Consider the following 27,279-nt stretch of genomic DNA (forward strand, 5'->3'; position numbering starts at 1 on the left):
GGTCAGGCTGATCTCAAACTCCTGACCTCAGGTGACCCACCTGCCTCAGTCTCCCCAAATGCTGGGATTACAGGTGTGAGCCACCATGCCCAGCCCGCTATTTTCTTAATAACATTTCCCTTTCTGTAACTGACGTTTTATAAGAATATAATGCATAATACACACAACATAGAAAATATGTGTTTATCAACTGCGTATGTTACCAGTAAGCATTCCGGTCAAGAGTAGGCTGTTAATAGTTAAGTTCTGGGGGAGTCAAAAGTTATACTTGGATTGTTGACTGTGCAAGGGTTGGCATTCCTAACCTCTGCATTGTTCAAGGGTTAACCAGAAAGCCATATTCATGTTATGAAATCATACATTTAACAAAAACACACTGAAACTTGCTGGCCCCTAACCTGGCTGACTGCCTCACTTCCGGGGTCCTTGAAAGATCTTGTTCCCGTCATTCAAGAAGGTGAAGACTAGAGGAGCCTCAAGATGGCACAGGCAAGATGGCTTCCTCGCACTCAGTCTCCCTAGATGAGTCGTTCCAGTCCAGTCCCCACCCCTCTCCACTCCATCCAACCCAACCCAGCCTTGACAACCTTGAGGTTATTTCCTGTCTGGCCATCATTTACCTCCTAAAGCTAGCTCCCAACCACTTGAACAACCAATGAACCTTACGTGCCCCATTATGTTTGAGAGGATGTGGTGTGCAGAGGGACGGAGGTAGAATTAAAAGACCAAAATAAAGGCCGGGCGCAGTGGCTCACACCTATGATCCCAGCACATTGGGAGGTCAAGGTGGGTGGATCATGAGGTCAGGAGTTTGAGACCAGCCAGGCCAATATGGTGAAACCCTGTCTCTACTAAAAATGCAAAAGTTAGCCAGGCATGGTAGTGCATGCCTATAATCCCAGCTACTCGGGAGTCTAAGGCAGGAGAATCACTTGAACCTGGGAGGTGGAGGTTGTAGTGAGCTGAGATTGCGCCACTGCACTCCAGCCTGGGTGACATAGTAAGACTCGGTCTCAAAAAAAAAAAAAAAAGTCTAACATATGGTTCTAGCCCTTAAAAGGTATATGGTCAAGGTGCTATGGCTCATACCTCTAATCTCAGCACTTTGGGAGGCCAAGGACAGGGCTGAGGAGGAGGATGGGGAAGGGGTGAGGGTGGGAATCAGTTGAACCCAAGAGTTTGAAACCACTCCTGCAACATGGCAGAACCCCATCTCTACAAACAGTACAAAAATTAGCTGGGCATGGTGGCACGTACTTGGAGTCCCGGCTACTAGGGAGGCTGAAGTGGGAAGATCACTTGAGCCAGGGAAGTATAGGTTGCAGTGAGCTATGATTGCATCACTGCACTCTAGCCTGAGTGACAGAGTGAGACTCTGTCTCAAAAAAAAAGAAATAATAATAATAGCCTACAGGCCAGGCATGGTGGCTCATGTTTATAATCCCAGCACTTTGGGAGGCTGAGGTTGGTGGAGCAGTTGAGGTCAGGAGTTGAAGACCAGCCTGGCCAAAATGGCAAAACTCCATCTCTACTAAAAATACAAAAATTAGCCAGGCATGGTGGCACACAGCTGTAATCCCAGCTTCTACTGAGGTTGAGGCAGGAGAATCACTTGAACCCAGGAGGTGCAGATTGCAGTGAGCCAGGGTCGTGCCACAGTGACAGAGCAAGACTCCACCTCAAAAAAAAAAAAAAAAAAAAAAAAAGCTAGGGGAAAGTAGAGCCTCCATAAATCCCTTCTGCTTGGACTTCACAGGAGTCCACAGGAAAGATTGAAGAAACTTGAGCAATCTTTAAAATGCCCAGCTCCCACTCTGTACCAAGTGACATTGGCCCTCTTATATGCACAGCGCACCGGCTCTAGCAGCCTCTCCATTAATTCCAAGGGAATAAAGAACATTAAGCTCAAGGTTTCCTTCTCCACTCTCGGGAGCAATGAATGAAGACCAACTGCAGAGCAAGAGAACACGTGAAGTCCAGGTCTCGTCTCCCCAGGCACTAGGAGCCCTTGGCCTCCTCCCCACAGCCTCCCACTGCAGCAGGTGGCCCCCGCAGGCCTGGGGCATCAACAGATGGGACACGCATTACCCAAAACAAGCACTGGCAAAGGATGGGGGTGCTTGAGGGGCCAAGTGGAGAAAGAGTCCCCTATATTTCACAGTTTTTCCCTGCTCTTTGCCTGCAGGCTTCATGTCACTGCAGATGACACTGGGCAGTCAGGACAACAGCATCTGCCTAGTTGCAGCTTGCATTCTTAGCTTGCCCAGGAAAAGCTCTCAACTCAGCCTTGCTACCAACTTGCAAGTCAGGAAGACTCAGCCTTCCTGCCCCACAGCACCTGACTCCACCAGTCCGGGAACTGTTTACGGTCAGGTCAGGAGTTCAAGACCAACTGTTTACATTCCCAGACTAGTGAAGTCAGGCGCTGTGGGCATCGAGAATGAAGCAGGACACCAGTGGATCTGAAGCAAGCTCTTACCGTAAGTCCCCAAAATGAGCTGGCTTTGGAGGGCAGATGGGTTTTCTTCCTTTGCTCTGCTTGGTGTAGGCAGCAGAGTGCCAGGCAGTGGGTCAAGTTTGTTAGAGAGGCAAATTCTCAGGCCCCACCCCAGACTTGGGCAAGCGGCCCAGAAATCTGTCTTAAAGGGCACTTCAGTGATTCTGATGCACGTGCTAAAGTTGGAGACATTGGTGCAGGAGCTCCTTTCTAAAGCCTGACCTTTCAGGTTCAGTTCCCACCTCTGACACTCACTAGCTGGATGACTGTGAGCCAGAGCACCCATCTCACAGGTCATGGTAAAGATCCAATGGTTCATGTACGTCAGAGGCGTATAGAAAGTAACCTCCTTTCACCTAGTTTTCTCCTTTCCCATCTGGGGGTGAGGTGAAGCCTCTCTGGACAGATGTGAACTTATTGTGAGATAATGCATTTGTAATGTCTTTGCACACATCTGGCACACAGCAAGAATTCCTTTATTATTACAGAATTTTATTATTCCTATTAGGGAAGTGTGGGGTATAGCTCTATAATATTTAATGCTTCTAACTGGAACTAATACCGGGGCCAGGCATGGTGGCTCACACCTGTCATCCACACTTTGGGAGGCCCAGGAGGGAGGATTGTTTAAAGCCAGGAGTTTGAGGCCAGCCTGGGCAACCTAGCAAGACCCTGTCTCTACAAAAAATTAAAAAAAAATTTAGCACTGTGGAGTGGTGCACACCTGTAGACCCAGCTACTTGGGAGGCTGAGGCTGGAGAATGACTTAAGCCCAGGAGTTCGACGCTACAGTGAGCTATGATCGCACCACTGCACTCCAGCCCCGATGACAGAGCAAACCCTGTCTCAAAAAAAAAAAAAAAAAGAAGAAAGAAAAACATAAAACAAAGAAACTGATACTAAAGTAACCTGAGTCCCTGAGAAAAGCCTGATGAGTAAGGGAAACCAGGTTATCCTTCAAGTTCCTATGGGTATAGGCAGGAATCTATCCCAAATTATAAGCCCACCCCATAAGTTTCCGATTCCTCCGGAAATGAACTTTGGGTTTTCATTGCATTCTGTGCCATATTCTAGACACCTGAGGAAGAGCTTCTGAGTGACTATGTGACAGCCAGGCCACATACTCTGCAAGTTCAAGGCATCCCTGCATACCTGTCAAATGGCCTCAGGAAGACTGCAGTATCCGTTCACCTGCTCAGAGATCTGACCACCCCTCCCTTTCCATTCCACCCCTCCAGGAATTACCCAGCGGGGACCATTGGTGAGCAGGAAGAGAACCACCTGTCATCCTCCTTCTCCCTGCCCCCTGCCACCACAGCAAAGACAGGTGGGCCTGATCCTCCCATGTGAGCAGGTATGTGGCTGTATTTGCAATTCCATATATTTCTGTTTTCAACAAACCTAACACTCCTTTTACTTAGGCGGAAACCATGGATAGAAGTGTGTGCCTATGTGGTCAAGAGCACAGGCTCTGTGGTCAACCAGACACAAGGTTTTGACTCCACACTCAATTACTATTCCCATTACAGCTGTTTGGGGTGCAGCTATATCTTATTTAACACAGGGCAGCTGAGTCAACCTCCCCTCGCTTAGTTTCTCATTTCCCATCTGGGGATGGGGTGGAGCCTCTCTGGACAGAAGTGATCATACAGTGAGATAATGCACTTGTAATGTCTCTGCACGCATCTGGCACACAGCAAGAATTCCATCAGTTATTATCACGATCTGCGTTGATTATCTGCAGTTCGTTTGAGAACATGAGTTAGAAGCTCAGAAAGAGAGGAGGGAGTCTAAGTATGTATCTGCCTGATAACCCTATGCAGTCCTGGAAACCTGCGTGCACTCAGGTAGATAATACTCACTCTGATGTGTCCAATGACCTGGCCCAGGTGTGACCTGGGCATGTAAAAAGTCTCCCTCTTCTCCAGAAGTACTGAGGAGAACATTTTAGATGGGACCAATTCTGAGAATGTCACTAATGGGATACCACATCTCATTTTGCTACATTCTGGAAACACCTGCTTCTCAGGCCCACCTTGAAGTTTAACAATCGCCCCTTCACAGCCCTCAAGGAGAAAGCCTGGGGCGGCGGGAAGGGAGGAGTCCTCATTCTTAGCTGAGCAGCTCGCCTCATAGAGAGATGACATATTCATCCAATATACTACGGAAGTGCATTAGCTCCCCGACCTGAGGCCTTGACTTTGTCTGCAGACATCTAAACCCGCCAATCCCCACCCACCCCCGCTCCCTGCTGGTTCCCCACCAAATGGTGGGCTCTAAGACCGTTTCCTCCTGCACGGTCGCCCGCGCGCCTCCAGTTCCGTTTGGCCGCTCCACTAGTTTCTTCGCTCATGCTGGAGTCGCCAGGGAATGATTTCCCGTCCACACACCGGACCGGGAGCCAACTAACTGTACTGACACATCTCTGGGATAAAACCAAATGTGCAGGTGGGGCACGGAAAAGAACCAGGAGTTGTACTTTCCAGCAGCCCCGGCCGTCTGCCCGAGATGGGGCAGGAAGGGTAAGAGGGAGCGAGCGGGAGCCAGGAGGTGTTGGCTCCACGAGGCGCGGCGCGCAGCGCACAGGAACCCCGGGGCTCACCCTGTGCCCTGCCACCTCTCGTCCTTACCATTCAGCTGCCGGTACACGATGTCCTCCAGCAGCGAGAGGCGCTTCAGGACCGCATCCTGGATGGGGCTGGCGCTGTGCGCACTGAGGTTGGCCACCTCGGCTCGCGGCCGGATCTCGTGGAAGGCGTCTCCGCCGCGCACCGTGATGGGCCGGCACTTGGCCAGGAAGAGCACGAAGCCGGCGACCGCGATCAGGTTCAACACCAGCAGCACTTTGACTCTTCTCAGTGAAGCCATCAAACAGCCCGGCCGGCCCTCGCCCCGGACCTGCGCCCCCTCGGGCTCCGGCGACACGCGGGGCAGCCAGGGGCCGAGCAAGCCTCACTCACCAGAGGCCGGTGGGGATCCCAGCCCCTGCGTGCTCCACTGCGAGGATGCTTGGGCGGCAGAGACGGCTGGGAGGACGGGACAGTAGTGGGGAGCGTGGAACCGCTCACGTGGAAGTCCCCGCTCTGCAGAATTGCTCCCCGAGACACCGGCTCAGTCCACCGCGCGCAGCCCCTTCCAGGAGTCTCAGTGAAAGGCCGGGGACTTGGGGTCTCTGCTCTGCACCAGCAAAGGGTTCACCTTTGGACCTCTAGCCGCTCACGGCGCCGGGGACTCTGGAGCCGGCAGGCGGGGCGGCCCGGGAGGCGCAGCGGGAGCGGCGCGCAGGTGCCAGGCTCAGGATCGCCACCCACCCAAAGCAAAGAACGTCGCGCCCGGGGCGGCACAGCCTCCACCCTCGTCCGCAGGCGGCCGTCGCAGCGCGCCACCCACGCTCTTCAGCCTAGGACCCGCTCCCCCGGGCGGGCGCCTTTGTTCCGCTCACCAACCCGCTCCATCGTGCCGGGCAGAGGGGAAGCCCGCGCGGAGCGCCCGAGTCCTCGAGGCTCCGCAGTCACGCTCAAGTCTCAATTACTCTCAAAGTGGGGACAGCACTAGGGGGCGGGCGCGGGGCCCAGCGCAACGTCCTCTCCGCCCCCCGCGCGGGGTCCACCCCGCCCCGCCGGCAAACTCACCAGCGCGCACCGCGCCGCCGGCTCCCGGACACGTTCCGAGTCCTCGCGCCGCGCGGAGAGCCTACCGGGCCTGCAGCGCACCCCGGCCTGTGTTGGAGCTGGCGCGGCTCGAGGCTGGCCAGGGAGAGTCGGACCTCAAAAGTCACAGCAGTTCTCCACCCCTCCCTAAACGTCGCGGGGAGCGCGGCGGGGAGGGACGCGCGCGCGATCACCCTCAGCCGGCCAGATCGGGCCGCTCCGCTGGTCCCGCGTCCCCGGGAGCTGGACGCCGAGTCTCCCAATTGGCGGACGCGGTGACACCGCCGCTGCGGCACTCAGAGCCACGGAGCCCAGAGCTGGGGAGCGCGGAGGGGGAGCGCAGGTGGCAGCAGAGGGCGGGGTGCGGCCCGAGGGGAGCAGCAGCGGCGCCAGCTCCTCCCCTGCCGCCCCTGGCCGCCCTGTCCCCGAGAGGGAGGCTGTCGGCCGCCGCCCGCAGGCTGCCAAGCGCACCGATCCCCGCTCCCTGGCTCGTGCGCGCGCACCCGGGCAGGGCGGGGCGCCTGGAGAGTGGGGACCGCGCGGGATGGGGGCAGTCAGGGCATGCTGGCTGCGGCCGACGCTGGAGGGACCTGGTAGTTCTCAGCACTCCCCAGCGGGCGGGTTCGTTCCTCCCAGGCTGGCGATGAAGACATCCCTTTCTGTGTGCTGGCTGCTCCGCGCTGCGTGGCCAGGAATGGCTAGAGGGAAAATCTGGCCTGGAGACTCAGATTCCGTGACTTTCAGAGCCAGGCCGGGCTGAGCTGGCTTGGGGGTTCTCCGCGTGTGAGAATTCTAACCTTCCCAGTCACCGTTTCTAGGCCCATCCGCATCTCTCTTCAGATTTCATTATAAGAAGCAGATTGATTTGCCTACTGCTTTTCCACGGCCTCTTCCTTTTCCCAACACCAAGGAACTCAAAATGCTGGCATTCAAACCCTCCTGGTTGATCTATTTAATTCCTTGGGTCTAAAATAGAAATCAGGCCTCCAACTAATAAAAATTGGGCAGCAAAGCTAAATAGATCTGGTTGTTTTCCCCTCATCATTTTGATCTCATTAAAGTTTTTATTTTTGTTTTAGCAGTTGTTTTGTTTGGGTTTTTATTTTTTCTGGGGCTTAGTTTGTTGTTTTGTTTTTGCTTATGTATTATTTTAAGTTTTCGATTTTAACATGGAACTGTACATACAAAAAAAAAAACATAGTGTTTTTATTTCATTCTCTTGGAATTCTGTGCCTGGGTGCATTCGGATCCTCAGGGCGCATGCTTTATAATCTACCTCAAAGTGGATACAAAACAGTTACATGAAAAAGGCAGGGATGATTTTTAGCCACACATGTTGGGCAAGAGGGAGGCTGAGTGGGAAGAAACTTGGGTTACTGAGCATCTCATGGACTATCCAGTTGAGTTGGGTGTTATTATAACCACACTACAGATGGAGCTAGCACAATCAATGGAAGCGTCTGCAAAAATAATTTTTGAACATTCACTCAGCTGCAGGACTGAAGCCAGAGAGGCTGAGACATTGGGCTAGGGTGCCAGGGCAGCAGTAAATGACTCTATACGTGCTGGAGGCTGACTCGCAAGCATGTGTGTATTTGGGAGTAGGAGACAGGAAACAAAGTAGAGGAAACAGCCTCAGAGTCATCCAGAAGTTTCCAGGCAAATTTCAACTTCAGAGAGATTTCTGTGCTTTCTCTAAAGCCAGAGGGGTCCCTGATCGAAATTAACTTTTACCTTTATCATGCATCCTCCAGGCGCCTCCTCTCAGCTCCTGCATGCGTTCTGGGTAACTCCTGTGTTCAAATGACACTGGACACTCTATAGACTCAGTGAGTGACCCACTGTAACGGCCACATCCTGAGCCCTGCATTCACAGAGGAGCATCCCACGCTTGCAATCCTGCACTAAATCCCAGCCTGTTATTACTGCTCCTTAGCTTTTTACCTCTCCCATTCTCAACTCCAACCATGCTCTCCAGCCGCCAGCAACTTCTCTCTTCTTCCCAGGTACCCATGCCTCTCAATCCTCTCTGGAGTTCCTTCTCTCCTCTTTCTGGAGTTCATGGTTACTCATTTACTTCAAACATATTCCTAATAGCACGTGCTATTAAGGATCATGCACGCACATATGTTTTCCCACTGCCCCAGCTCAGCAATCCCCAACTCTGAATCAATCTCACCTTCTTTCTCAAGCCAAGGGCAAAGGCAAGAGCAAGTGTACCGAGAGAAAACCACATCACCTCAAGGCCTATGGCCATTTCAAATTGGCATGTCTCACTTTACTGGGTCCTTCTATTCAAAAACACTACTCCGTGTCCCTAGCCGGCTCCTCTCCCCAGACACACCCAAGCTAGACTTCAGGAGTTTATGAATAGCTCTCAATCAGATGCAAAAATGCATCTGCATGTTATATAGACATTTTTCTGGGGAAAAGGCCTGTAAGTTTCATGATTCTCAACATAGTCAATAACCCTAAAACTTTAAGGATCTACCTAGCACGTGTTATATATGCACAAACATAACAGCTAAATGTTTATTATATACCAGCTGCTTCTGAAACTAACAAAACTACACTTCAGTGGCTGTGTGGTCTGCTCACCGTAAGGTCTGGGTACTAGTCCCATTTTGGTCACCAAAGAATAAATCTGTTCTTGACTTTAAAAGGAGAAATTTACCTTGGATAGCACTCAAAATTTTTCCCAGTCATAAAACTCAGTTAAACTACAAAAGCTTTATCGGAAGAGTTTCTTTGGTTGGTTGGTTGAGCAAACTGAAAGGAAAGAGATGGATGGTATTTTCGGTACATAGGTCACCAAAGACTTTTTATTTCTGTACGTTTTTCACTCAAGCATGGTTCAAATAACATATACCTTTGACCTGACTCTGTCCCTGTCCCTTTTGTTTGCCTGTTAAAAATTTATCACATCTCATCCAAGTTCATTACAGAAGTTAAAATACTCGGAGTTGCCAAGGAAAATCAGGGACTCATCTCTGTGCGAGATTTTGCCAACCCATTTACTCTTGCTAGAATCAGAGAGGCAAAGCCTTCACTCTCATAAAACCCTGAGCATTGCAAAAGATACTGGAGATTTTGTTGTTATAATTTCAGCTTCTATTTCAGATACAGAGGGTACGTGTGCATGTTTCTTACATGAGTATATTGTGTGATACTGAGGTTTGGGGTATGAATTCAGTCACCCAGGTACTACTGAGCATAGTATCCAATAGTATCCAACAGGTAGTTTTCTTTTCTTTTCTTTTCTTTTCTTTTGAGACAGAGTCTCACTCTGTTGCCCAGGCTGGAGTGCAATGGCACAATCTCGGATAACTGCAGCCTCAACCTCCTGGGCTAAAGGGATTTGCCACCTCAGCCTCCTGAGTAGCTGGGACCACAAGTACACACCACTATGGCCAGCTAATTTTTGTATTTTTAGTAGAGACAAGGTTTTCCATGTTGCCTAGGGTGGCCTTGCAGTCCTGAACGCAAACAATCCGCCCACCTCAGCCTCCCAAAATGCTGGGAATACAAGTGTGAGCCACCGCACCTGGTCTTCCGGTCAGAGTTCTATTGTCACATATGGCCTGGTCATTGTTAGAATTTTATTGTCTCTGCACTCAGTAAGTGTTATTACGTTGGTGCAACAGTAATTGCGGTTTTTGTCAACACTTTTAATGGCAAAAACCACAAGTACTGTTGCACCACCCTAATAGTTATTGCTGCTATTAAAGTCATTACAGTTGGCCAGGCATAGTGGTTCATGCTTGTAGTCTGAGCACTTTGGGGGGCTGAGGTGGGAGAATCTCTTCAGGGTGGAAATTCAAGGCCAGTCTGAGGCTGAACGTGGTGGCTCATGCCTGTAATCCTAGCACTTTGGGAGGCCAATGTAGGCAGATCACTTGAGGTCAGGAGTTCGAGACCAGCCTGACCACCATGGAGAAACCCTGTCTCTATACTGAAAATACAAAAAATTAGCCAGACACGGTGATTCACACCTGTAGTCCCAGCTACACAGGAGGCTGAGGCAGGAGAATTGCTTGAACCCAGGAAGCAGAGGTGAGCCACAAACTCGGCACTGCACTCCAGCCTGGGAGACACAGCAAGACTCTGCCTCAAAAAAAGAAAACAGAAAGAAAAAAAAAAAAAAAGACCAGATTGAGCAATATAGCAAGACTCCATCTCTGCAAAAATAAAAATAAAAAAATTAGCTGGGCACAGTGACACTCCTGTAGTCTAGCTGCTTGGAGCCTGAGGCGGGAGGATCACTTAAGACCAAGAGTTCAAGGCTGTAGTGAGCTATGATTGCACCACTGCACTCCAGCCAGGGCAACAGAGTGAGATGCTCACTCTAAAAAAGAAAAAAAAAGGTTACTACAATTGAGAAAGGCCAGTGGTTGGTGAAAACAAGCATCAAAATCCACCTGTCTTTGAGACTTAGGCCATACCCGCTACACCCCAGGTCACTTTCTCCGATCAAGATGTCATCAAGCCAGCACGAGTGGCTTGCAAAGTGTAGGTACAAGGCCAGGAGTAGTGGCTCATACCTGTAATCCCAGCACTTTGGGAGGTCTAGGTGGGCAGATCGCTTGAGGTGAGAAGTTCAAGACCACCTTGGCTAACGTGGTCAAACCACATCTCTACTGAAAACATACAAAAAAATGAGCAGGATGTGGTGGTGCGTGACTGTAGTCTCAGCTCTCAGGATGCTGAAGCAGGGCCATCACTTGAACTTAGGGAGGCAGAGGCTGCAGTGAGCCAACGTTGCACTACTGCACTCCTGGGCAACAGAGCAAGACTCTGTCTCAAAAAAAAAGGTGTGGATACAGGACAATCCGTTGGGATACAGGAAGAAAATATTAGAACTTCTGTCTTCTAGTAGTCATGCATGTAAATTATTTTTAAATAAATATACATGTAATGAGTATGCATGCTTCACATCTTTTCCTGATAAGATCCACCATGAAAAACCAAGTGAAGCCTACTAGCCAAGTTGCATAGCAGCCCTAGGGTTGTCTTTTCATTAAAATACATCCTTTCTACTTCTGGGTTCCCTTTAAAACCCAGACCCTTGGCCAGGAACAGTGGCTGACATCTGTAATCCCAGAACTTTGGGAGGCCGAGGCGGGCAGATCACAAGGTCAGAAGTTCAAGACCATCCTGGAGAGCATGGAGGGAGAAACCCCATCTCTACAAAAATACAAAAATTAGCTGGGCATAGTGGTGCGTGCCTAAAGGCCTAGCTACTTGGGAGGCTGAGGCAGAGAATTGCTTGAACCCGGGAGGCAGAGGTTGCAGTGAGCTCAGATCGTGCCACTGCACTCCAGCCTAGGCAAAGAGTGAGACTCCGTCTCAAAAAAAAAAAACACACCCTTTTAAGGCCCAGTTTAGTATCCCAGGCCTCTGCAGAGCCCTATCAAAGAGCTCCTAACATGCGCAGCTGTTTATCTACAAATCATCTACAAATGTATCTAAAATATAAGTGCCTATTCATCAGATGAACTCTTACTGAGGGCTGCCAATGTGCTGTTCTCTTGTTTTGTGCCAGGCATGGTGGGTACATGTTTCAGGCCCCCATGGGGCTTATTGTCTATTAGGAAAGACAAATATTAAAGAAATATTAATGTGAAAGTTGTTAAATTGTAGCCAGGAGAAACAATGTGGCCTACCCACGAAGGACAGGCTCTTCTTTGCCTGTCCTATTTCCACAGAGCCATCGAACTTCAGGGGGTCCAGTCCAAGTGGCTGCCCTGGGGAACACTCTTTTGCTCCTCCCTGTTCCCAGGCCCCATCTTTGTTTTCATTTAGCATCCCACACTCTCCTCCCAAGGCCCTCCCGCCTGGCAATGCCTAGGCCTGGAAAAGATCTTCTGAGGCCAGGCATGGTGGCTCACACCTGTAATCCCAGCACTTTGGGAGGCAGGCAGATGACCTGAGGTCAGGAGTTTGTGACCAGCCTGGCCAACATGGTGAAAACTCGTCTTTACTAAAAACACAGAAATTAGCCAGGCTTGGTGGTAGTCACCTGTAATCCCAGCTACTCAGGAGGCTGAGGCAGAAGAATTGCTTGAATGCGGGAGGTGTGGGCTACAGTGAGCCAAGATCGTGCCACTGTACTCCAGCCTGAGTGACAGAGCAGAGTGAGCCTCAATCTCAAAAAAAAAAAAAGAAAAGATCTCCTGAAATGTGGATGAGTCTCACTCCAGTCCTTCTCAGGGGCAAACTTCTATTTTACTCCATGTATGCCTTTTTTCTAAATGTATGAAAGGTTTGTAGAACCAGAGACTGCCTGTCTTTAAGGATTCCAAGTGGAAAAAAAAAAGGTGGAACACAGGAGGCAACTTTTCACTGCCTCTTCATTTCCTGTTCTTGCTATGAATAAAACCTTAATAGGATTAGTGCTTGCTTGGGGGTGAGTGTGTGGAGGAGAGGCCGACAGACTGTGCTGTCCCTGTCACAGGCCACACAGACACTGTGTTGTGCTGACCCTGCTCAGCAGGACTTGGGCCTGAGTGGGACAGCTGGGAAAGGCAGGGGACGACCAGGGCCCAAACCTCGAGGACCCTCCCTAATCAGCCACACCCCATGACCACTCTCAGTCATGGTCCTGCTCTCAGTTAACAAGAGTAAATATGAATGTTCAGGGTCACGAACTGGGGGAATTTATTTATTTAGCTACTGATTCCGTCCTCTTTTTGAAGATCTAGAACTCTGCTTGTGGGTGTTCTAGATACAGCTTTTGTTATAAAACCAAATTAGAGTCTGCTCACCCAATGCAGTAAGGTCCAGACATCCGCACAGAGGTTTTTGCTGTAGTAGAAGGGATGTCATTTATTTCACAGCAGGAAGAATCAGGGCAGCTCATGTTTAAGGCCAGACCTCTTCTGATGGCTCGCAAGTAAGGGTTTTCAAAGGCATGGGTTGGCTGGGCGCGGTAGCTCACTCCTGTAATCCCAGCACTTTGGGAGGCCAAGGCAGGCAGATCACTTGTGGTCAGGAGTTCAAGACCAGGCTGGACAATATGGTGAGACCCCATCACTACTGAAAAAAAAAAAAGAAAGAAATTAATCAGGTGTGGTGGCAGGTGCCTGTAATCCCAGCTACTCGGGAGGCTGACCAGGAGAATCACTTGAACCCAGGAGGCGGAGGTTGCAGTGAGCCCAGGTCACATCATTGCACTCTAGCCTGGCAAAAAAAGCAAAACTCTGTCTCCAAAAATAAATAAAATAAAATAAAGGCAAGGATAAATTTCAGGAAAGCAGAAGCCGCAGGCAAAATCGTTCATCAGTACATGGAACTTACACATTGGTTTTGGCCTAAGAGAGTGAAATACCTTGAAGTGAGCGCTTACAGGTTATAGGCAGATTCAAAGACGTTTTGATTTGTGATTGGTTCAGAAGGCAAGCTGTGTCTAAAAATTTAGGATCAGCTAAAAAAATGTTAGCTCTGGTTCATGGACATGACCTTCTTCAGGCTCCTCAGGAAGAAATTTAGAAGAAAGAATGGTGGTTAGAGAGTTTAGTCTTCAGTTTCCTCTCATCTGAAATCTGCTTGTCAGTGGATTTATTTGGTGTGGTCCAGGTAGGGTCTGGATTTCTAAAAAGGTTTCTGGGTGGAGTCTAGGTTTCTGGGGGGACAGCACAGGCCTCTAAAAAAGGGTATCCCTGCTCCATTTCACTTTCAAATCACCTACACACCAAAGTTGTAATAAATGCATATTTGTTTACCCTTAATGCCTTTCTCATTCTGTATTTGCTAGTTGATAGGAAAGAACCACCTCTTTATAATGGGTAGTCACTTGGGCTCAAGGCCAGCTATTCTGGGTGGTTCCACGAAGCCTCTGGAGGTAGCCTCTGAAACTACGGCTTCTTGAGTTGTTTTTGCTGAGTGGGACAACTTATTTGGAGAAAACATCCAGGGAAGCATAATTTTGACAGTTCACTCAGAACAGCCCAAAGCCTTCTGCAAGGACTTTGGAAATAAGCAATGTTACTGGAGTTCTCATGACGCAGGTGGAATTTCTGGGATACACAGAAGTTTTTGGGATTTTATCTTGGCCATCTTTAACTTAATTCATGGCCAAGATCATGTAAATGAATCATCACCGGTTCCCTGGGCTCATGGGCTACCCTTCCATGTAATATCCTCCATCTCAGCTGCTACAGGAAGTCCAGTGCCCTCTCCAAGTACTTTCAAGGGTCAGAGTCTCTGGGTTCCTCACATAGCTCATCTAGACTGGAAGCCACCTAACTGTGCTTGCCAGGCTGTGCTCCATAGAACTTTTGGTTGCCTGGTCAACATTTGTTCAGGTCTTCATCTCCCTTCATTAATATTTTTTTGAGACAGGGTCTCCCTCTGTCACCCATGTTAGAGTACAGTGGTGTGATCGTAGCTCATGCAGCCTTGACCTTCTGGACTCAAGCAATCCTCCTGCCTCAGCCTCCTGAGTAGCTGGGACTACAGGCATGTGCCACCATGCCCAGCTAATTATTTATTTATTTATTCATTTATTTATTTTGTAGAGATGGGATCTTGCTGTGTTGCCCAGGCTGGGCTGAAACTCTTGTCCTCAAGTAATTCTCCAGCCTGGGCCTTCCAAAGCACTGGGATTATAGGTGCGAGCCACCATGCCCAGCTGTCATTAACATTTCTTCTCAACCAGGGTCATAGGTTCTATATTAATTTTCTATAGCTCCTGTGAAAAATTGCCACCAACTCAGTGGTTTAAAACAGCATAAATGTATTATTTGACAGTTATGGGGAGGTCAGAAATCCAACACAGATGGCATTGGACTAGGGTCAAGGTGTTGTCAGGGCACACCTTTCTAGAAGCCCCAGGGAAGAATCTGTTTCTTCCCTTTTCTGACCTCGATAAACTTCTCACTTTACTTGGCTCATGATCACTTTCTCCATCGTCAAAGCAAACAATGTCAGGCTGTAATTTTCTCAAGTTGCCATGTAAAATATTCTCCACCTGCTGAAGGTTCATGTGCTTAGATAATCTAGGATAATCTCCCTTCTCATGGTCTTTAGTTTTAATCTCATTGGCAATGGTCCCTTTTGCCATGTAAGCTAATACTGTATATTCATAGGTTCTCTTGGGTATAATAGTAATGACATCTTTAGGGTGGGGATTATTCTGTCAAATTCCATTCTTCCTGCCCCAGGCACCTCCAAGCGAGTTGTATGTTAACAGATTTTAGGTAAGAGCAAGTGTATCATGGGAATTACAATGGAGGATGGGAAAAAGTACAACTCAGTATTAAGTATCAGTGGGTCTAAAATTCATTGGCCCTTCCTGTCATGGGGAAGCCTTTCCTGCTCTCTTGCTCCTCTGTCGGGGTCACCCCACATTGGGCACCACTGTTGGGGTCACTACTTGTGGGGGTCTGTCTTGCAGACTTTGACTTAATGACGGATAATAAAGTACACTGACACATAGATATTATGTTTTGAGGGTTTGTGGCTGCTTATAGGCATTTTGGAAACTGCTGTAAACAGTTGCAACCACTGGGATTTACTAGCTAGAGAAATTTGCATTTATTTGGTAAAGTTTAATTGACAAAGGCTTGAGTTAACACTACTAGACTGAAGATTAAAGCATAGGTTGTGATGCTTAAAGCAAATATTATTAGAGGATAATATCTCTGGTCAACTTCTTCTTGAGAGGGCTATCTGGCTTAAAGGTTAGTTTTAAGACTACATGAGTAAACAAGTTAGTTAGGTAAATTCTTTTACATACTTTAGCAATTTGCTTTCCTTATTAATTAAATGTAAAGGGGATCTAGGCTGCCTGCAGCTGAAACTTCTACTGAAACTATGAACAAACTCATAGGTCTTCTAAAAGGATTTGAGGCTATATTCTGTAACTTTCTCTACTATTTTTCCTTTAATATTTGTGTCACTACCTTGAGTGAATTCCTATATCCTTGGCCCTGGCCCTAAGAAGAATCCTGCCACCAACTTTGAAACTAGGGTTTCCCAAACTTCAGTCATTTACATTGAGTCAGCTACTTTTGCATCAAAGCCTGGGACATGCTAGATTTCTTTTCCCAGTCTCCCTTGCAGTTAGGAGTGAACATATAACTATGTTATAGTCAAATGTGAGCTGTCTGGGCTAGGAGCTTTTAGACATCTCTAAGCCTCTTCCATGTTCTTCTTTTCCCCTTTTCTGTGTGCTACAACCTGAAAGTTGAAACCCAGCCTTGAGCATGCAGATGATGATGATGAGACAAAGGGATCCTGGGGCCCTGAGATACCACATGGAGGAAAACCACTTGCTAACCAGAAACACTTATACTATGTCATTAAGAAAATAATAAACTTCTTGTACATTGAGCTACTGAATTGGGGCAATCTGTTCATTGCAGCAGCTTAGCCTTCCCTAATGGGTACATTTATCAATCTATTAATGTCTAAGTACCAATGGTATTATTATCTATTTTCTTTTTTTTTAGAGATGGGGTCTCACCATGTTGGCCAGGCTGGTCTCAAACTCCTGGCCTCGGCCTCCCAAAATGCTGGGATTACAGGCATGAGCCATCATGCCCAGCCCCATTTTTTTTAATTTATTTTTTTTTATTTTAGGTGCATACTATATCTAGCATTTCTCCCCGTGTTATCTCTTCCATCCCTCCCCACCCCTCACAGTCTCTCCCCTACCCCCACAACTGCCCCCAGTGTGTAATGCTCCTCTCCCTGAGTCCACATGTTCTCGTTGTTCAACATCCACCTCTGAGTGAGAACATACAGTGTTTGGCTTTCTGTTCTTGTGTCGGTTTGCTGAGAATGATGATTTCCAGATTCATCCAAGTCCCTACAAAGTACATGAGCTTATCGTTTTTTATGGCTATGTAGTATTCCATGCTGTATATGTACCACATTTTCTTTGTCCAGTCTATCATTGATGGGCATTTGGGTTGGTTCCAGGTCTTTGCTATTGTACACAGTGCTGCAGTGAACATATGTGTGCAAATTAGTTCAACCATTGTGGAAGACAGTGTGGAGATTTCTCAAGGATCTAGAAATAGAAATTCCATTTGACCCAGCAATCCCATTACTGGGTATATACCCATTTTTTAATTTAAGAAAATCCACTCGTCTTTTCAGTTATCTGTATATTCATAAAGTAATAAAGCAGATTTCATTAGATGCCTACTATACATCATGCTTTGTTTTAACTTATTGAAGGCTTCACACGCATTACCTTATTTTTGTCCTCCCAAGAATTCTATAAGGTAGGTACTATTATTATCATGCCCATTTAACAAATGAGGGAATTGAGGCATGGAGACGTTTAGTTGCTTGCTGAGGTCTCACAGCTGATAAGTGGAAGAGCCAGGCTTTGAACCGGGAAGTCTGAGTTCGAGTTCTGAACCAGAGTGGGCATCTGCCTTTTTCGCTGGTTTGTTTTGAAAGCTGTATTTGCTCATAATGTACATTAAGTGATTAGCTTTTTTACAAAATATACCCATCCATAGACCCCCTGATTGCATCAGAAGTATGGACACCACACTTTAGCAAATACTGCCCTAGACCAAATGAAGAAAGCCTTGCAAAGGACTGGGTTGGTTGGTTGTTTCATTTTTTGTTTTGGTTTTCTTGTTGTTGTTGTTGTTGTTTTGAGACAGAGTCCGGCTCTGTTGCCAGGCTGTAGTGCAGTGGCGTGATCTTGGCTCACCGCAACTTCTGCCTCCTGGGCTCAAGCAATTCTCCTGCCTTAGCCTCCCACATAGCTGGGATTACAGGTGTGTACCACCATGCCCAGCTAATTTTTGTATTTTTGGTAGAGACAGGGTTTTACCCTGTGGGCCAGGCTGGTCTCAAACTCCTAACCTCAAATGATCTGCCCACCTCGGCCTCCCAAAGTGCTGGGATTACAGGTCTGAGCCACTGCACCTGGCCCTGTTTTTCATGGGAGATCCAACAACAGGAATACGAGATAGATTAAAGGTGGCCTAGTCAGTGAAGGTGGGGCTGAGTGTGGTTCAGGGGGTGGTGTCCACAGGGTGCCAAGGGAGGAGGGCATGACAGCAGGCACTTGGGTTGGGGCAAAGCCAATGGGAGGTGATGGAAGCAGCCCAGGTGAGCAGGTGAAAGGTGACATTCAAGGAGCAACAATAGATGAGAGGCCCAGCAACAGGTAACTGAGTGCGAGATGAGCTGAGGGTAGGAGACACACAGGGATCTTATCCACACCGGGTTGCTTTGTCATCCGGCCATAGAGGAAGCCACAGGTTGGGTGTACAGGAACCTGGGAGAAGATCTTGACAACAAAACAGCTGGCACCAACTAACAGCTACCAAGCAGAGGATTGAGGGATGGGCTTGGATACAGGAAAACAGAGAGAACCAGGGTATCAGGGCAGCCTTGACCTTGGGCCATGTGGTCAGGGCTGGATCAGCAGCCTGGACCAGCAGATGCTGAGCCTGTGGACACTGTTTTATCTTATCTTTCTAAATCCAAGCCTCCCACTGACTAAGGTCAGGCTGGCTCCCAGACCAAGGAATGGGGTTGAGCCTGGATGTGGCTTGAAGTGGTTAGACATCAAACACCCACAACTGGGAGGACAGAGATCCTTTGTAGAAAGCAGGGCAGAGAGGCTGACACCCCAGGCTTCTCAGAGGATTAGACACAAACCTGGTTTAGATTCAATCAAAGAGCAAGAAATAAAGACTTTCCTCCCTTCTCATTACACAATCAGCCCAGAGCGCTGTATTATTAAACTGCATTTTTCAGAATGTCATTACAAATTTTGCAAATTACATTTTTTCCTTGTCTTTTCTTCTCTTCTCTTTTTTCTTTTCTTTTTGTTTTTTTGTTTTTGTTTTTGTTTTTTTTTTGAAACAGAGCTTCACTCTTGTTGCCCAGGCTGGAGGGCAATGGGGCAATCTCAGCTCACTGCAACCTCTGCCTCCCAGGTTCAAGTGATTTTCCTGCTTCAGTCTTTTGAATAGCTGGGATTACAGGCATGTGCCACCACACCCAGCTAATTTTGTATCTTTAGTAAAGATGGAGTTTCTCCATGTTGGTCAGGCTGGTCTCGAACTCCCAACCTCAGGTGATCCACCTGCCTCAGCCTCCCAAAGTGCTGGGATTACAGGCATGAGTCACCATACCTGGCAGTATTTTTTCTCGTTGATCTTTTTTGCCTAGGAGGACAAGCAGGTTACAGGTATCTCAAAGGAAAAAAAGTTAGAAGAATGGAAATCAAGAATTAGGTAACCAAATCCAAGTATCTTGTGAACTTGGGGGGAATGTATCTACATAATTGCATAATAGCAATCAATAAATACATCCATACACATTAATAAATTAGATGGCTGGGTGTGGTGGCTCATGCCTGTAATCCCAGCATTTTGGGAGGTAGAGGTGGGTGGATCACCTGAGGTCAGGAGTTCAAAACCAGCCTGGCCAACATGGTGAAACCCCATCTCTACTAAAAATACAAAAATTAGCCAGACGTAGTGCTTGGTGCCTGTAAACCCAGCTACTTGGGAGGCTGAGGCAGGAGAATCACTTGAACCCAGGAGGCAGAGGTTGCAGTGAGCCAAGATTTCACCAGTGCACACCAGGCTGGGCAACATGAGACTCTGTCTCCAAAAAAAAAAAAGATGAATTAACAAATTAATTATACCAACATGCTATTTTCTTTTTCATATCCAGAAGATGGTTTATGCGTTAGTAGGATAAAATAAATACGATTATCCTACCTTTTTATCCCAGAACTAGAGACACACGAAGCAAACTTTTCTCTTTTACTTATTTCTTTTGCTTGTTTTATTCCGCCTTATGTTGGTTTAAATAAATCCATGCATGATGTGTTCATCATGGATTGTTTGAGGAAATGTTGAAGGCAAATGATTTCTCATAAACTGGACTTTGGCATCTCCGTGTGCATTTGTGGGTCAGTGTGGGGGGGTCTGTGTGTGCAAACTCTCTCCTAATTCCCTAGATTGTGTAAATTACTCCCTGTCTACATTCTCAAAGCATTGTGAATGCTTATCTAGATTGTCATATTACATTGTAATTATCTGTTTCTAATTTGTGTTACCTAGTGGGCTGTGAGAGACTTAAAAGTCAGAAACCACATTCTGGGCCAGGCTCTGTGGCCCATGCCTGTAATCCCAGCATTTTGAGAGGCCGAGGTGGGCAGATCGCTTGAGGTCAGGAGTTCGAGACCAGCCTGGCCAACATGGTGAAACCCTGTCTCTACTTAAAAAAACAAAAATTAGCTGAGTATGGTGGCATGTGCCTAAATCACAGCTACTTGGGAGGCTGAGGCACGAGAGGTGCTTGAACCCAGGAAGCAGAGGTTGCAGTGAGCTGAGTAAGCACCACTGCACTCCAGCCTGAGAGACAAAGTGAAACTGTGTCTCAAAAACAAACAAAGAAACCACATTCTGTATCTTCAACACTGAGCATGCAGTAGCTTCACAATGAATGTTGGCTGAATAAGCCCATGAATTCATGAACTGAAGAAGTAAATGACTGGTCTCTGACTAGATGGATCACAAGGCTGACCACCATGGTCCTTGTTTTATGTTCTTCTGCCTAAAAATGTGGAGTATTCCCACTGGAATTTGGTTTGTGTCTGCCGTTGTACATTCAGACTTTTATTTCTATAAAAAGAAAAAAGGCAATATTTGAATCTCCTAGGAGGAGAAAACATACTTGTGCTCTACACAGCAGAGAACACACAGGAAGATTTTCTTTATGGGAATCCAGGAAGCCAACAGCAAAATATCTGCCCTGTGCCTTCACACCCATAATATCATCACCAATCTTAGAATACTCCTGTCTCAGCATAGACCTATGAAAGCATATTCGTTGGCATTTTCTGAGTCCAGAAACCCCTAATCTTCCATTATCATCTGCCACTTATGAGTAACTTAGTTTGACTCTCAACCTGATCAATGTCATTTTATATAGAACCACATAACCATAATCTGTCCTTCAGTCTTTACCAGTCAGACCACAATTATGGTTGGAGAAACACAGCTGTGTGTAAGCCACTATATATCGGAAATTCCTCTGGAGAAAAAGAGAGAGAGAGAGAGAGAAATTCTTCATGAAGAAACCATGAAAATTTCTCATTTGGCTCAGTGAAGTTCCTTCCTGCTATGAGTTTTGGCTACAAGTCCATAGTAATTCCTCAGCCCATTCAGAAGTGTTTAAAAGAATTGGGGTTGTGTTTTTGGTTTGGATTTTAAATTCGTTTTTTTAGAGACAGAGTCTCCTTTGTCATCCAGGCTGGAGTGCAGTGATGTGAGTAGAACTGCTAGAACATATGGTACCTTTATGTTTAAGTTCATAAGAAACTCCTAATCTGGTTTCCAGAGTTGCTGTGTTCCCATCAGCGACACATCAGAAATTCAGCTCTTCTATCCCTTCTCCAGTACTTAGTAAAATCAGTCTTTTTCATGTTAGCCATTTAGTGAGTAGGAAATGGTTTCTCATTTTGGTTCTAGTTTGCATTTTCCCTGATAATAAATTATGGAAGGTAACTTCTTATGTGCCTGTAGGTCATTCACAGATCTTTTTTTTTTTTGAGACGGAGTTTCGCTCTTGTTACCCAGGCTGGAGTGCAATGGTGTGATCTCGGCTCACTGCAACCTCCGCCTCCTGGGTTCAGGCAATTCTCCTGCCTCAGCCTCCTGAGTAGCTGGGATTACAGGCACGCACCACCGTGCCCAGCTGATTTTTTGTATTTTTAGTAGAGACGGGGTTTCACTATGTTGACCAGAATGGTCTCGATCTCTTGACCTCGTGATCTGCCTACCTTGTCCTCCCAAAGTGCTGGGATTACAGGTGTGAGCCACCGCGCCTGGCCATTCACAGATCTTTTATGAAGTATTTATTTAAATCTTTTTCCTATTTTTCAATAGATCATTTATTATTGTATTGAATCATAAGAGCTCTTGATACATTCTGGGCACAAGTCCCACTCCTCTGTAACTGGCAGCAGGGAGTGACTCCACCTATTTTAGTTATCGGAACTAGTTATACTAATTAGGAGAACCTCAGTGTCCACAAGAGTTATGTGAACTGGCCTGGGCTTCTGGATGTGGCTGACATCTGCTACATTTAGGTAGTGGTCTGTGCTTTCTTTTTTTCTGGGAAAAAAGAGGTATGGCCTAGAAACCTTTTCCCATTCTTTTAAGTCTGACTTCTGAACATGGCAGGCAGGCAGGCAGGTAGGCAGGGGGGCAGGCGGGCAGGTGAGAAGAAAGGAAGGAAGAAAAGAAGGAAGGAAACAGGGAAGGAGAGAGGGAAGGGAAAGAGGGAGGAAGGAGAGGAGGGAGGAAGGAAGAAAGGAAGGAAGGAAAGAAGGAACAGAAAAAAATGATATTCCAAAGAGTTATTGGTCACCTAAATGCCAATCAGGACCTAGACAAAGCTATCATCATCACACAAGTGACAAATCAAACTTCCCTTGACCTGGGCCAATATTCACCTTTTTAATCCTACTGAGTGTAGAATACGGAGTGTCTGTTCAGTTACCCACTGATTTGTAAGAAAGAAGAACATGCCTCATTCTTTCAAAATTACCTCCCCGGTCTCATCAATCACCCCTTAATCAAATAACAACTGAAGGTAAAACTGACGTTAGAAAACACAAGTGTAAGGATTCCACAGGTTGTGGGTCAGATGTAAGGCTGGGTTATATGCTTATCAAGGGGAACAACCTTTGATGCCAAATGAACTAGGATTCCCAGCTCAGAGCTGCAGGAGGGAAATTTTCTCTTCTCCTAGCACCTGGCCAAAGCACATTGCTATAAAGGAGACCAAGCTTCAGGAATACCAGCTTCAATCAAGATACAGTGGCATGCACCTGTTGTCCCAGTTACTCAGGAGGCTGAGGAGGGAGGATTGCTTGAGCCTAGCAGTTTCAGGCTGCAGTGAGCTATGATTGTGCCTGAGAATAGCCACTGTATTCCAGCCTGAGCAATGTAGTGAGACCCCATCTCTTTAAAAAAGAGAGAGAGGGGAGTGGGAGGGGAGGGAGGGAAGGAGGGAGGGAGGGAGGGAGGAAGGAAGGAAGGAAGGAAGGAAGGAAGGAAGGAGGGAGGGAGGGAGGGAGGGAGGGAGGGAGGGAGGGAGGGAGGGAGGGAGGGAAGGAAGGAAGGGAAGGGAAGGAGGGAGGGAAAATAATGGAATTAACTCATTTGAAAACTTTGAGTTTATTCTGATTAAATTAACCCCCTGGATCAAGTTCAGATGGAGAGGGGGAAGGAGGGGGAGTGTGGGGGGGAGGGCAAGGATGTTTTAAGATGACCGGAAGCTACAGAGGGAAAGAGGAAGGATAGCTGAGTTGTGTCGGCCATTTTCAGCTTTTTGCTCCAGTACTATCTTAAAGTGCTAAACATAGAAAACAGGGAGTGCATTGGAAAGTCTTGTTGTTACATGCAGGGAAGTGGGAAAACATTTTCTGTTCAAGGTCCCTGTATCACACATCAGCAGCCTCCTGGTTCTAAGTCATTAACTCCAAGGAGGCCAGTTGGCCTCCAGCAGGACTTAGTGTCCCACAACTCCTACTAACATCCCTGCTCTTCTTGCAAACTATTCCTGTGCTGCAGAGCTCAGGCTTCAGGAATAGGCTGTTACAGAGAAGACAGGGCACAAGAGGAGAATCTCTCCATAGAGTCTTCCCTGCTAGTCATCTGACTTCCATAGAGTCCTGGGCCTCACTTGTGAACAGGCACATGTTCTAAAACTCTGCAGATATCAAGAGCTAACTTTTATTGATTGCCTTATGAAATCTCCAGAAACCTTATAATTTTATAGATCATGAAAATGAGGCTCATCGGACATATGTACTTTGCCCAACTTCATGCAATAAATGGAAGAAATAGGATCTAAAGCCAGAGTTAGTTCAGAGCCCAAGAAACTGATCACTTGCTTGCTTGCTTGCTTGCTTGCTTGCTTGATTGATTGATTGATTGATTGAAAAGAATCTTCCTTATTCCTTCCAGAAATAAACTAACAAAGAAGTAAAAAGACTTGAGGAACTTTCACAAGTCTGTGCCATGAAACAGGATAGAAGGAACAGCATGAAAATCAAGATACCTAGAAACAGGCAGTTAACCTAATTCAGTTCACCAATTTGAGAAATTCTTCAAGTGTCTCTGCTCCAAATTGAATAATTTTCCAATTTCCTCCTTAAGGTAATTTTTTAAACTACTGATTTTTATAGGCTTGAGCATGTGAAAAGCTGACTACTGTATGTCTTTTTAATTAGATCTTTACATGATAATTAAAATCTCTCTCTGCATCATAGCTATTCTTAAACTCTGCAGTAATGCTCTTCTGGCTGGAAGTTAGCTGACCATCTGGAAGCAATAAAGTATCTTAACCTTAAAATGCAAACTATCAGTTAGAGGCACCACAAATTAGACCTACCCGTCATTGCTTTAATGGGTAAATGCCGGGACTCCATCCTTCATTCTGTCTAATCGGGAGACTACAGACTCACAGTCGGACCAAAGCTTTTCAAAGTCACATAGGTCTTCTTTCTTCATCTTTGCAGAACCCATCACGACCAGACTTCCTCTTTAATGGCCCTGAGGCATACTATATCCCAGATGGAAATTCCAAAACTATTTTTGGAAACTTCTTCCAAAGTTTATTTTTTGTTTGGTGCTAGGGACGAAGACTGCCCTTGGAAGTAAAACAGCGAAATGAACATTGGCTAGAAGCTTGGAAAGGGTTGAAATGTGGAGAAGAGGGTATAAAGAGGGACCAGCAGGAGAATGAATTATGAAAGAGAAATGTCAGTGAATCCAGGTAAAGGAGGATCACTAAAGAAGAACAAAGCATTTGATGTGGTACCCAAGAATGCTTACCATGGATTCAATTCACAATATTCCTTAAACTTGAAGCATACTTGTGGAAGCAGTTAGATAATGGCTGAGATCATGTGCCCACAGAGGTGAAAGCATGATTAGTATAGTTAGTGACTCAGAAATGTTTTTTTTTTTTTTTTTTTTGAGATGGAGTCTCGCTCTGTTGCCAGGCTGGAGTGAAGCAGTGTGATCTTGGCTCACTGCAACCTCAGCCTCCCAGGTTTAAGTGTTTCACCTGCCTCAGCCTCCCTAGTAGCTGGGACTACAGATGCGTGCCACCACGTCTGGCTGATTTTTGTATTTTTAGTAGAGACGGATTTTGCCATGTTGGCCAGGCTGGTCTCCATCTCTTGACTTGTGATCTGCCCACGTTGGCTTCCCAAAGTGCTGGGATTACAGGCGTGAGCCAGTGCACCCAACCAAGAAATGTATTTCAATGACACAGATGGTGGCTGTGCCCCTACGATATAGAACCACTCCCCTTTCAGATGTCACACCATTGTTGTCACTTGTAGAAACAAATGAAGACCACCCAAATGAGAACAGGCAAAGGCTATTTATTCAGATCTTGCTGTAGCAAGGAAGTCGGCCAGCATCCCTGTGTTCTGTAACCGCCCAGTGAGTTCCCCTTGCCCGCTGCCTCGACAGAGCCGATTTATCAAGACAGGGGAATTGCAATGGCAAGAGTAATTTATGCAGAGCCGGCTGTGCAAGAGACCAGAGTTTTATTATTACTCAAATCTGAGTATCCCTGAGCATCCAGGGATCAGAGTTTTTAAAGACAATTTGGCAGGAGTGCTGATTGGTCAGGGTGAAGATGGAATCATAGGGGCTCAAAGTGAGTTTTTCTTGCTTTTTTCCATCCCTGGGTGGGATGGCAGAACTGGTTGAGCCAGATTACCAGTCTGGGTGGTGTCAGTGGAACCATCCAGGGCAGGGTCTACAAAATACCTCAAGCACTAATCTTAGGTTTTACAATAGTGATGCTATTCCCAGGAGCAATTTGGGGAGATTCAGACTCTTAGAGAAAGAGGCTGCATGACCCCTAAACCATAATTTCTAATCTTGTAGCTAATTTGTTAGTTCTACAAAGCAGACTGGTCCCCAGGCAAGAAGGAGGTCTTTTCAGGAAAGAGCTATTGCCAGTTTTGTTTCAGAGTCAAAGCATGAACTGAGAAAGTTAGTTTATCTACTCCCAGGAATGAACAAGGACAACTTAAAGGTTAGAAGCAAGGTGGAGTTGGTTAGGTCTGATCTCTTTCACTGTCATAATTTCCTCAGTTATCATTTTGCAAAACATGGTTTCCGTTCAGCAGAGATTCAAAGGCAGGCAGAGGAGTATAGGGGGAGAGAGAGCTTCAGATGTGCTCTGATCAGAGGCTGCTAGCCTGGGGGAGCTGGAGGAGGCTAACTAGAAGTGGGACATCCTATGGAACTGATGAGCAGGACTATTCATAGCTTGTTTTCTCTGGTTGATCGCAAGTTAGAAATGGGGACAAAAATTAAGGAAGCTGACAGTTATTAATCAAATCCTGGCCATGTGGGGCCAATTTTTACAGAGGTTATTGTTTGACTTCCTAGACTGGTTACTGGAGATAGCAGTCACCAATCTAGGAAGTGAAACAATATGTCTGACTGGTGGATTTTCCGCTCGATCCTTGGGCTGGTTACTACACATAATAGATTGGTTTCCTTGGGCTGTTGACACAGGCAGTTCTGTTCGATACATGGTCTTCCCATTGTCCATTTTTGTCCTTAGTCTGTAGTGTTTATTTTAAATCTACATATGTTTTAAGGGGTACAGTGCCTTATTATGGTTGTCATATGCAGTCAAATTTTTCATTTACCATTTACAAAGTAAAGCATAGGATTCTGATTAAGAATATGAATTTTGAGGTCAGACTACATGGTTCAAAGTCCAGTTCAACTACTTCCTGGCTGTGTGATCTGGGGCTAATAGCTTAACCTCTTTGAGCCTTGGTTTCATTGTCAATAAAACTGTCCCTACATTATAGACTTATTTTAAAGATTAAATGAGTTAATACACAGGTAATATACACTTATGCCTGGCACACAGTAAACAACATATAAGTGCTTATTAAAATTTTTTTTAAATGACAGCAAGATGTAATATCCTTCAAAGCCCAAGATTTATCAAGATATTATTCCCTAGGAGCTTCTATACACTGACTATAATGCTATAACACAATGTTATGATGCACCCACTTCAGGAAAGGTAGAGAAACCATTTAAGTATGCAGGAAGATTCAATATCGCAGTTTAAAATTTAATA

General features: G+C 46.5%; 1 protein-coding gene and 2 long non-coding RNA genes across 5 annotated transcripts in view; 1 reads left to right on the plus strand and 2 right to left on the minus strand.

Moving 5' to 3' along the window:
- Nucleotides 1–4,727, minus strand: part of LOC128930054 (uncharacterized) — a 31,271-nt gene extending 26,544 nt beyond the window's left edge. Inside the window, exon 1 of the long non-coding RNA XR_013528630.1 lies at nt 4,533–4,727. This is a non-coding gene — a long non-coding RNA (uncharacterized LOC128930054). The remainder of the gene's footprint in view (nt 1–4,532) is intronic.
- Nucleotides 1–6,626, minus strand: part of GALNT17 (polypeptide N-acetylgalactosaminyltransferase 17) — a 568,205-nt gene extending 561,579 nt beyond the window's left edge. For both annotated transcript variants that reach the window (XM_002743912.6, XM_078354172.1), the window contains exon 1: nt 5,128–6,626. In XM_002743912.6, the coding sequence (XP_002743958.1) occupies nt 5,128–5,365 (238 nt within the window). In that variant the 5' untranslated portion in view covers nt 5,366–6,626. The remainder of the gene's footprint in view (nt 1–5,127) is intronic.
- Nucleotides 1–27,279, plus strand: part of LOC118149157 (uncharacterized) — a 79,591-nt gene that overhangs the window by 45,659 nt on the left and 6,653 nt on the right. Inside the window, exons 4-5 of one of the 2 annotated variants that reach the window (XR_008477593.2) lie at nt 3,736–3,851; nt 24,117–24,308. This is a non-coding gene — a long non-coding RNA (uncharacterized LOC118149157). Of the gene's footprint in view, nt 1–3,735; nt 3,852–24,116; nt 24,309–27,279 lie in introns of those variants that run through there. The other variant, XR_008477594.2, reaches the window with a different exon arrangement.

Source organism: Callithrix jacchus, chromosome 2 (assembly GCF_049354715.1).
Source record: "Callithrix jacchus isolate 240 chromosome 2, calJac240_pri, whole genome shotgun sequence".
NCBI classification, from domain to species: Eukaryota; Metazoa; Chordata; class Mammalia; order Primates; family Cebidae; genus Callithrix; species Callithrix jacchus.